Below are 12,627 nucleotides of genomic sequence, written 5' to 3' on the forward strand. Positions count from 1 at the left end.
TAAAACGGACGTTATAATAATTACAAATACAAACAACCTACACACCGCACAAATAAATCACATTTTTAACCCAAACTTTAAGATGGATGAGTATGTTTTTGACATCTGAAACACTTCAGCACAATCTTATCAAGAGTAGCAATCAATCCTGTGTTGGGTATATCTCTAAAAATAGAAGTTTCATATTTTTTGTTTATCCATATTGATAATTTGACAGAGTGATTTGTCATTCTTAAGACTTCAACTTATGACCAAAAATAGAAATAGCTTAACTGATGATGAAAATCAAACTTCCTACCAGGTATTTTGAATATTTTTAACTTTTTCGTAATAACAAAATTGTTCTGTTAATCCTGCAGAAAAGTTGACAGTGATAAGTACGTTAAGTTTGTTTATCTTAAAATAAATACTTTGTTTTTGTGGGTTTTTGATGAAGGTATTAGAAACTTTTGACAGGTAGTATAAATATTTTGAAAGAGAGAAATTGGAAATCTGTTTAAGGTGCAAGTTGATTCAACCTGATTCTCAAGGAAACTTTATTTCGTTGAAGAAAAAGCACAAACTTGTAAGAATAGGGGGAAACCTGATGATCAAAATATTTCAATCCTTTCGTCAAATGTGGAAACACACATAAATAGCAGTCCTAGACTCCAGTGAGCAAAAAAAGGTTAAATAGGCATTTTAAAAATGGGAAACCGACGAAGTTACGAATACCAGAGTTACGGGCGACAGAGCTACGAGCGTCAAAGTTACGCGAAACCGAAGTTACGAAAAACTAGAGTTATGAGTTCTAAAGTTATGTTAAGCTATGACATGTGATTTTTGGGTTGGCAACAATTGCGAGGAACGATATGGAATTATGGAAATACAAACAAGAGATTAACATTTTTCTCATTGGTCAGAACTAAATGAGTAAAGCGAAAATGGGTGTTATTTAATCTTGTAAAATTTTGATTGGATGGGTATAGATATGCATAATATGTAGGTATTACATATATGGTTTTGTTTTTGTGAGAAGATCGCAAAAACGTTGAAATAGAAAAAAAAAACATAAGTATACTTATGTAAGTTTGGGGGACATAATTGAAATTAACTTCTTATTTGTCCAACTAATATTGCACCTACGTATCGATATTCTCTTATTTATGTTTGCATTATTCCATATAGTTCCTCGCAATTGTTGCCAACCCAAAAATCACATGTCATAGCTTAACATAACTTTAGAATTCGTAACTCTAGTTTTTCGTAACTTCGGTTTCGCGTAACTTTGACGGCCGTAACTCTGTCGCCCGTAACTCTGTTATTCGTAACTCCGTTACCATTTCTTTAAAAATAATGTTGCCCTCATGAAACCAGGCAAAAAGTTTGCTTTTGGAAAAAGAACCAAGGATCAATAGAGTCTATACAAAAATTGGGTGGAAGGGTGTTTTTTTTTTTTTTGCGAAAATAACGGGAGGGGTGAATGGTCAACAAAATCATATGACACATGTTTTTAGGTTATTTTTTTATGCTGAATCTATTGACATAAAAATAAAGCCAATATGATTGCCCTAAAAAAATTTATTCCCGATTAAACGCAAGGTTTGCTTGTTTTTTCGATGAACCATGGCAGCCACCACAAAAAGGTGACGCCATTTTCTCCCGTTCCACTCTCGAACTTTCGCAGTGCGGCAAAAATTTCAATTCAAAATAAACTATTAGAGATACAAAATACAAAGTAGTGATTATAAGTAGGGGACTTTTTTTTTGATAATTTGAAAACCGTCATTCAAAAGATAATAAAAAAAAGTTAGGAGTCTAATACGGATTTTTTTTAAGTCTCTGTGTTTTAAAATATGAATTTTTGAAAAGAACACCTACTTATTTTGGTGTATTTTCGGGTGAATTTTGTATTTAAAAAAATTTTTGGTAGCGTTCAAAAAATCTCAAACTTATAAAACATGTATTCTATGATCGTGCGCATACATGTACCTACAAAAAATTGGTATTTTAAAATGACTTTTGACCGAATAACGGGAAAAACAAGTTTTTTTGTCCCAAGTTTTTTGGCCGTTTTTAACCGTTTTTTATTTTTATCTTTTTTTCTTCAACACATAAATGAATGAAATTTATATTGTAGATAAATAATAGACACGTACACGACTATATTTGTGCGAAATTTTAATCAATTTTGTATTCACAATTTTGAGATAATTGTAAAATAAAGTTCTATTTTTCAACAAGTCATATCTTTTCATCTGGAGCAGATACAAATTTGATTTAGCTTTATTGGGCATTTGATATATCACACATAACTGTACATTCACTACAAGCTACACAATGTAAAATTAAAAAAAACTTGCGAAATACCTCAAAACACCTGTGGAGATTTGTTGATCATGAACAGCCACCAGTGTGGGAAGTAACGTAATCTCAGTTTGGAGTTTCGACATGGCTGGCTTCAAAAAATTCTAACTTTTTTTCTAGGCATCATAGAAATAAGATTGAAACTTCAAATGAAAGGTGAAATAATGAGTTTACATATGATATACAATTTTTATAGGTTGTGATTGAAAAAAAATGGATTCAATAGCGTGAGAAGATAAAATTGTATGTTTTTTTTTGCTTTTTTTGATGAAAATTGATCGAGTTCAAAAAATTCTAGCTCTTTTTGTAGATGTCTAATAGACATGATCTATATATATATATTTTGAGCTGAAGCAATAAGCTTTCAGGTATTATAAAACTTATTATAGGTTGTTATATCAAAAAAATGAATTTTTGGGTGATGGAAGTGATTTTTTCATTTTTTTCATAAGAAATGATTGTGTTTAATAATTAAAATTAAAGGATAAACTTTTTGCGCATTGTAAAAATGGTTTTATTCCTTAGAAGAAATGCTTGGCTTTCAAATGGCATAATTTTTTTTGTAAGCTTTAAAAATAAAAAAATTAATATAATGAGAAAATAAAAAAGGTAATTTTGTTTAGCTTTTTCTTGTAAATTATGATTTATTTGAAATAAATAAACGTTTCAATGGACTCATTTTAAACAAATACCAACACAACCTGTTTTCTTACGACGTTATCACCTAAAATCATCGTCCGTAAGCCGGCTTTACAGACAACCTCTTTTTTTTTACATCAATAGGTAAAATATAATCGAAACCCATGTGAAAAACATAATGCATAGTTGAAATTTGGTATGAAGGTTTATAATAAATCAGGGACAAGTAATCCATTAAGTTCTTAAAAATATTTATGGTGAAAGGGTGTTTTTTTTTTTTTTTGAGGGGTTGATACCTATATGTGTGGAAATCTTGCCATAACAGTTTTCACAAATTTTGTTATTTTTTTAAACGTGGTGAAAACGTTTCTTTTTGTTATAAGAACTAAGAATCAATGAAAATTGCTTAGAATATTTAATTTACATCAGAAACCAATTTAAGAATTCTACAAAAAAAATTTTAGGTGAAAGGGTGTTTTTTAGGAATAAGGAAAATCCGCGATATGCCCGATAAAATCAATGGTATAAAAGATAGCCTTACGACATTTATTACAAATGTTGTCTTTGTCATAGGAATCAAGAATAAAATGGGTCTATAAATTTTTTTCATTGTGAGAGGGTGTTTTTTTTTTTGGGTAAAGAAAATGTTGGTATATTTGAAAAACTAAGTAATAATAATGATACCCCATTGAAATTCAGAAACTATGTTACTTTTGCTATTAGAACCATGAATTTAAAGTGTCTATAAGAATATTATGGTTAAAAGGGTGTTTTTTTTTTAATAATAACAAAAATTGATGGGCAAATTTATAGGTAACGAAATTTGGGAAAAACGTTACATTGCGTTACAGTGCATGTCACTTGCTTTTGGCTATATTGCTTGGATTTTGCTAATACTTCCATAGATCAGTTATTGATTGATCTTTAAGTCAACATTGTTCAAAAATTCAAAATTCATTATTTTAATTATTTTCAAGTTTTCCTGAAAAAAATGTGATTAGCTTTTCGATCAGGACTCGTACTTATTAATTTTACAAAAATTCGGTATACCCAACAGTAACCACTATAGGATCAAAACAAGACCAATAATATTATTCTAGTGGTCATTTTGGGTAGCTTGATTGATCCTTAACCGATTTCTCTATCACACCCACCATTACAATTTACAGATAAATCTTACTGACACGATTTCAATTTTATATTAAATCACTAAGTCTTCAGCAGTTATGAATAAACCACTTCAATAAATTCATGACTTATTGGGTTTGTATAAATCAATATTTATGCACGATTAACTCCTCTCAACCATGAGACCATTGAGGATAATAATAATTGATTTTGCAAAACCTCACAATACTTCATTAAGAAATTTCTAAGTGCGGTCACTTGAAATATCCACTTCAAAGCATCAAAAATGGTTTATAGCTATTTATTATCTATAAAGTTTGTCGATTTTACATAAATAGGTACACACAGCTGCATTGTAGATTTTCCACTTCCATAGTATACACATTTAAACTTTATATTTTCTATTGTTTGAATAATAAATAAAATTCTATTCAATAAAAAAAAATATACATTTTCCACTAAACTGAATTTGAATTCAAAGTCAAGAAATTTGTATTATGTTTGAAATTTTCCAATTCAATGAAATCGTTATTCTTTGGAGAAATTTTAAAGTAAATAGAAAAAAGAAAACTTATTTTTTGAGAATTGTCGGTATGCTTCATCACTTTTAATTCTTCTATTTACAAAGTCATACTAAGCATTTTAAAATAGACACGAAAAAAAAAATATAAATGTCCATTTTATATCTCATCAATTTAACTTCATGTCCATGTAGAAAGTGTCAAATTTTTGTTCGGAAAAATAAACAACTTTTTATTATTCTGGATATCGTTGTTTACATGGAAGCTTTGTCAAGTGGAATGATTTTTTTTTTCCTTCCATCAAACCATTTCCAGATCTCATCATTCACAGTTTTTAGACTGTCTCTCCTCTTCATAAATCTTGAGTTAAAAATCATGTGTCAGATAAAGTGATGTGATGAGGGATACAAATCGAAAAGATTTTTTTTATAGTTTTCTTTGAGAACACATTACGGGTCACATGAAGAAGGATATTTTTTTCTAATCTTTATTTAAATAAAATGCACGTCTGGTTGGAACGTCTTTTCTTTTATGATACAAACAATTCCAACAAGTATAATAATAAGTTACATAACTAGATTTTTAAATAATTTCATAAAAAATGTAAAAAATTACAAAGTATTTTTTTATAAACTCAAAAACATTCGTAACCGAACGTAGAATCTTCAAAGAATTTTTAGGAAAAATAAATGTCCAAATCGATACAAAAAAATTGTTTAAAAAAAAGTTTTATTTATTAATTAAATTTTTTTCAAAAAAAAATTGTTATAACATTCAAAAAATACTATATATTTGATTTTTTCAAAAAAAAAAAAAAAAAAAAAACAATAAATAACTTAAACAAAATTTTTTTTAATGTGGTTTTTAGAAAATTTTGGTGATTTAAATTTTCGATGAAATGAGTTGAATTCTTTGAGAGCGAGTCATAAATAAATAAAATGCACGACTGGGTCGCACGAACTTGCTCTTAGAGTTAAAGTTGCTTAAATTTTTAAGACTTTTTATATAGAAATTTGGAAAAAAAATAAAATTCGTTTAAAAAATAAAAAATAAAATCTGAAATCAAATTGTCCTCCAAAACAAGTATGCAGTTTTTATTGATATGTTAAGATGCATTTTTAGAAAAAAAATTTCAAAATCGTTAGAGCCGCTTTTTAAAAAACTAATTTTTTTTTTTGGAAAACAATTTTTAAAATAAAATTGGTATGCCAATTTGTAGAAATCACTAATCAACATCTAAAAACAAAATTTCAAAAAAATTCAATATCCCGTTTTCGAAAATTTGATTTTCAAAAAAAAAATGTTTTTTACTTTAAATGGGCTAAACCTATAGGATTAGAGATCAATTTTTCTGTTTTCTTTTAATCAAAAAGTGAAATTAACTTTAAAGCTGCAATGCTTTCATTTCTATCAGAAATCAATGTTTAAATAAAATGCACGACTGGGTCGCACGTACTTGCTCTTGTAGTTCAAAGTATCGTTATCTTAAATATCTATTGGAAAAAATACAAAAAAAAAAAATGAAAGTTAAAAAAATTACATTTAAATTTATTTTTTTCAAAAACCTTTTAAAAATTTTTTTTCAAAAACTTCTTTTTAATTTTTTTTTTTACATTCGCCAGTTCAAAATTATGCCTATAAATTTTGAATAAAATTGACTTATGCTTTGATGAAATTTATGAACTTTAAAAATATGTCAATTTTTGAAAAAAGGCCATATTTCCGTTCTCCGCATTTTTTGAGAAAAACTAAAAACGCAGTTTTGTTAGAATCAGTAAGAGTATTACGTACACTAAATTTAATCAAAATCGTTAGAGCCGTTTTCGAGAAATTTGCAATACCTCGAAAACGTTATATGGGAGATATGCGTTAAAACGGAGACATTAAAAAAATAAAAAAAAACGGGTCTAGGGAATTACGTAAAAGTCATCTGTACCAAGTTTCAAGCAAATCCATCCATCCGTTTAGGCCCTAGCTCGATGTACAGATGGACGTACAGACGAGAGTATTGTCATCAAAAACCTGGCCATAATTATTTTTTGTGGTTTTTGTTATTATTTCTGTTTAAAATGAGTATTCCTACAAGAAAATACAATATAAACCTAGTTTTTGTTATTTTTATTTTTTTACCAAAAACTAAAGAAATTGATTAATGGCCTGTACTCCGCCTGTCGACATTATTTTTCTCAAATTTTTTCCTCATCCCTAATATGCAATTCTCTTTCTCTCTTCCCCAACTTTAATTAAGATCACCCAAAATAAAATACACTAATAACATCAGTAAATTTAATTTAAAAATAAAAAACGTTGCATAAAGTAAGGAGTATTTTCTATCACAAAGTGAAAAACTAATTAACCCGCGATTCTCTAAAGAGCACCTAAGAGCACCCAATTTTTGTTGCATTATGTTAAAGAATATATAAACTAACTCATAAGTTTCAATTCATCGCAGAATAAAGGGGTATACTAAAACAAAATCATTAAAGTTCAAATAATAACTTACCAAAAATTTCAGGTTTTTAGATACTAGTTCTAAGCCCGAATTAAAATAGAAAAAACCATCTAACATTTTCAAAACTTTATTAATATCGTTAATAAATAACTGAAGAAGAATTCTCCATTTAATTTTTTTTAGATTTCTATCACAACACTTCGATATCGCATATAGAATAACACTTACCAAAATACTTCGCATTCAAATAAAAATGAGGTAGATGTAACAGTTAACTTTGAACTCATTTCTTAACAAGACACGATCGAAAAACAAAAACATGAGTGCAGCATATTGACACATGTTTATTTTGCACCCACTTTGCCAAACTTTTTGGTGTCAATTTTGATTTTCAGAAAATCGACTTATGACCAGGTTTTTACTGCAAATACTCCACTTTTTTTATCTTCTCCATTATCGTAATGTTGATTTTGATTAAAACCTCAACTTTTTTTTCTACACGAAACCAATACTTGCCCTATAGAGCAAGTAAAAACACAACAAAATTTGTAGAATAAAAAATAAAAACTGGGATGCAATTATTAAGAAATTATGAATTTTACAACTAAAAACGAAATCCCGAATTGGTTTCATTTTTTTTTTTTTTTTTCAAAAGAGGACCTTATGTGACACAGTACAGGAGGAATCACCCTAATCACTACTAAGAATAAATTGCGGAAGCCATTTTTTTTTTCATTTCCTATTCTTACGAGTCCTAAGCTTGCGCTATAAAGTCAATACTGACAATACTTAATCGAAAAAAAAAAAACAAAATAGTTTCCTGTTAAATGTAGGTAGGTACATTAGGGTGGGTCAAGAAAATCGAAATTCTTTTTTTTGATTTTGTACTCCGAAAAATCGATTGCTAGACACCTTTAGAATATACACACCAAATATGAGCTCTTTATATTAATGGGAATTTTCCATTTTTACATCAAGCTTCTACAAAAAAAAAATCATTTTTTTATTAATTGACTTTTTAGCAAATTTCTCTACAAAAAAAATTATTTTACACTTTTTTCGTTTATCAAACCGTTTAATAGATATTTGAGGTCAAAAAATCGAGAAAATTGAGAAAATCTTTAAAAATTCGTTTTTTGTTCTTAATTTTGTAACTTATTGAAAAATTATAATAAAATCAAACGCGCAACACAATATTCTTGTAGGAAACAGATTGCTCCCCAAAAAATGTCTTGATAACTTTTTTTTATTAATTTTACTATTTGAAAGATATTCAAGGCCAAATTTAAAAAAAAAATTATAAAAACATTTTTTACAATGTTTCAAGAAAAAAAAAATAATCAATTTGTGAATTATAAAAACTTTTAAATTAAATAAAAAAAAGAAATAAATAAGTAAATGGATTGCATGGTTCTTAAATCAAACATGTTAAATGATTAAAAAGAAACCAACCGAAAACCTTAGAAAACTTTTTAGGTTCACCAATTTCTTCAAATACCCCTAACAAGAAAAAAAAGTTTAAGAACTCTTAACTTTAACAGAAAATCAGATATATTTTTTTCTTAATTGAAGTATAGGTAAATCAAACAAACTTTAAATTTTTTTTTCTTCCTTTTTTTCTTTCAGTGACTAAATTTATTCGTATTGGAATTGCTGACAAGAACGATAACCCACCTTATTTTGACAAATCCCTTTACGAGGCGGAAGTCGATGAAAATGAAGACATTCAACATACCGTACTTACCGTTACCGCCAAAGATCACGATGAGTGTAAGTATAACAACATTATATATTACAAATCAATTATCCTAATGGCATACACATGTGATGCTTAACCATTACTTTTTTTTTACTTTACATAAAAAAAGGGATGAATTTTATACCAGAACAGAAAAAAAAAAAGAAGAAAAAAAATCTTTCTGATTTTGCATTGATGCGTATGATATGACAGAGATCAAAGAACTTTGTGGTTGCAATTTAACTTTTAGCAAATTTCTTTTTTTTTCTCTTCCTTTTTCCTTAAATCCTTTTTCCTTGTTTAATTTTCAATCTATATGTGACCCATATTATTACAAACAGCAAATCGTTTCAGTAAAATAGTGAGAAAATTTATAATATTTTCTCCAAACGACACGACGAATGCAGTAAAATCCTCCAAGGATATGATTTCATTCTTTGCATCTAAATTTATGTAAGGTATGAGATATGTTTTACTCAATTTGATAGAGAATTTCACAAATGTTTTGGTTTGATGAACATGTGTGTGCTGGAAATGCTGATGCAGATTCTCATATTTGTTAGTGGTAAATTTATATAAGAATTGTTGGGGTATGGTTTTTGCGCGATGAGATGACACAATTTCTGACTTAAAGTTTTCAATTTATTCCTACTTCCTGTAAATTTTAATTAAAACTTAACAGATGTCATGACAATAAGAGAGAACTAATTAAATAAGGGCGTGTCGTAGTTTTGTCACCAGTCAAGTCACCCAGCATTTGTCGTATTTTAAAATTTGTTGATACTGAGTTAAGAGTATGTTTGTTGAATTTATTAAATCAAAAGTGACAGATCCTGTATACGTAGGTATAGATAAAATTAACGAACATGAATTTAATTTTGTATGTATTCGAAAAAAAAAGAAACTGCTAATGAGACAAAAAGAAAATAATTAACGTTGATAATTTTTTTTTCGAGTTAAAAGTGGAGCTCTTATTTGGAATTCAAATATTCTCATTCAATGGAAATTTTCAACAGAAAATTTCGCAGTTCGGGACGGGTTTTCACTTTTCGGAAAATGAAATGATTCCCGATTTCAGCATTTTGAAAATAAAACATTAGAAATAAACAAAAACATAAAGTGAAGACAAATTTTGGCAACCTGGGGTAGGTACCTTATTTTTTAAGTCAAATGGTGACCTCGGTTCCTGACTGGTGATTTATAGTACCTACGAGTACTTACCTATGGCCTATTTGATTATTTTAGAGCATCTTGAGTCAACTACCATCAGTTCTTCATAAGTTTGAGCTGACTGTTTTTCGACTGTTCTCCGTCTTGGCCTTCTCCCAATATTCTTCTGTCTTCTTGGCTTGAAATGCAGTAATTGTCTTTCGAAGCGTGTCCCCAATTCACTGCCACCGACAGAAGTCTTACTATAAAAAATTCAATGAATTCCTGGCCCATTCTCCTAAAACGTTTTTCTTTCGGTTGTGTCAAAAAAAAACCCTTTAAATGTTACGTAGACATCTTACATCTAATTACGAACTTTTGAAGCGTCCTTCGTCCTTTTATAAGTTGATATATAGCATTCGCACTTTTGTTTAAACTAAACGCAAGTTATTTAACCTTTTTACAAATATATTTCACCTTTTTGCAAATATATTTCACCTTTAAGCAAATATAATTAAACTAAAAGCAAATCAATTAAGCCCAAAAGCAAATATAATTAAACTAAAGCAAACTATTTAAACTTTTAGCAAATCTATTTAAACTAAACGCAAACTGATTAAACCTTTTCTAGAAAAAGCTTTTGGTATCGAGCTATGAAGAAGGGATTAGGATTTAGAAGCTGTCCGTAGCACTAAAATCAACGAAACACCCCAAAAGCCACAATAAGACCCTATAAACAAAATGTGCATTTCAGTTAATAGAGAAAAATCTAACAAAAAAAGATACTTCACCTAGGATTTGATGCAGTTTTGAAGAGGGGTTTATTTTGAGAATAAATCTCAGTTTACGTAATTTTTTGTTGGGTGGGACATCCGCTATTTAAAAAATCGCATTACTCTCAATATCTCAAAAACGACTTGTGGCACAGGAAATTTGCTGATTTTTTTGGTTTGAAAATACAATTATCTTTTTTCTCCCATATCTCATTTCCTCATGCGAGCTATACTTTCTGAATTACATCGCAGTAAAACCTGTGTTTTTTAATGTTTTTTATTTCCGAAAAATGTATGTTGGAAAAAATTAAAAAACATTCTCCAACTCTTAAAGTATAGCTTATTATAGAAAAAAGACACTTACTTTAATCAAAACATACGCACGACAAGTTCTAAGTAAAATTAACATGGACCATAACTTGGTTGCAGTTATTGAAGTAAAATTGATAAAATTAGAATGCCCTAGCAATGTTTTTGACATTATTCTAGGTTAAATAAAAGTGCGAATGCTATATTTGCTAAAAGGTGAAATATACCTATTTGCTAAAAGGTGAAATATATTTGTTAAAAGGTGAAACTAATTTTGTTTAGGTTAATTAAAAGTGCGAATGCTAATGTATGAAACTTTCCAAGTGCTACACAAAAAAAGCTGTTAAGCAAAAAGCTTTAAGCTAAAAGAGTTATTCCTTCAAATATTGAAATACATCCCAAACACAGGTTTTGCCTTCCCGCTTCGATTTTCAGTATCTGATTCCATCAAATTCCTACTTTTTCTGTCAAGGCTGCATCCAGTATATCGGTATCACGTATCACACAATATGTTGCCCTGTCTGACTTCACTTTGAGCTTTAAGTTCGTTCTAATTTTTGTTTTGTTCTAGGTAGGTATAGGTATTCTTTTTTGCATTCCTGAAAAAACCTCTGGAAAAAAAGCCTTTCCATCTAATTTTTGAACTAAATCAGATCTCCCTTTCTTTAAAGCTTGACGATCATATCAGGGAAGAGTTCGGTGACCCAGATCTCTGAAAGGTTGAAGTAACTCTCTCTATTTCATAACCATAATAGCTTATAATAGTTCCAAAACAATCCGACAAGTGTTAGTTGCACTTTTTCTTCAAAACGCGGTTTTAAACCGGAAAAAATGCCTCTCCCCCCTACTTAGCTGATCCTCATCTGAACTTAGCAGATTACCATCTATATCATCCATTTCTTTTACCAGGTGTTGTTTTGAGCCCCTTGGTTACCTTCAAGACTATTGCGCTATCGCACCTGTTTGCTCAATTTTTAGCGTCTTGGCCCAAAGTGTTGATGTGGTTGAAGCGAGAATTAGACACCGTTTTCCTTAGTAAAGCATTGGTTCTGTCTTGCACACGACCGAATACTTATTCTTTAAGCACCTGAAATGAAAACCTTTTTTCACAGCTGCACAACAGTGATTTTCGAGTAAAAGTATCCCTTAGTTGCTGGCAAGTGGCGAAATCCTTTATTCCTTCAGTGCAAAGCTTGGGATTCTGGTCAGTTCAATTGGATCACAAAACTTCAGCTTTAGGCGATTTTAAGTGATTTCGGGCAATCCCCATGCAAGTATTCGTCTGTTTAAAACTCCTAGCAGACTAATTCTTGTGCTAGAAATTCATAAATATTTTGATGTTGTCATTGCAACTGTCAATTCACGCTTATCCATGCATTTCTAAGCCTTCCATTGACATGTTTATAATTTAAGCATTCAAGTCTCCCATTATAATAATGATGTCACCTAAAATGGTGTTTTGTTGTAGGTGAACATGGCCGAATGTAAAAGGCTTCCAGCTTCTTCGTCAGTACCGAGCTCATTTGGGGTGTAACGCTGCATGGTGGTGACGTAAAGTACTCTAGACCAAAA

General features: G+C 29.4%; 1 protein-coding gene across 2 annotated transcripts in view; it reads left to right on the plus strand.

Moving 5' to 3' along the window:
• LOC129905841 (neural-cadherin) overlaps positions 1-12,627 on the plus strand; it is a 269,076-nt gene that overhangs the window by 176,320 nt on the left and 80,129 nt on the right. For both annotated transcript variants that reach the window (XM_055981443.1, XM_055981442.1), the window contains exon 2: positions 8,713-8,856. In XM_055981443.1, the coding sequence (XP_055837418.1) occupies positions 8,713-8,856 (144 nt within the window). The remainder of the gene's footprint in view (positions 1-8,712; positions 8,857-12,627) is intronic.

This window comes from Episyrphus balteatus, chromosome 1, assembly GCF_945859705.1.
Source record: "Episyrphus balteatus chromosome 1, idEpiBalt1.1, whole genome shotgun sequence".
Lineage (NCBI taxonomy): Eukaryota > Metazoa > Arthropoda > Insecta > Diptera > Syrphidae > Episyrphus > Episyrphus balteatus.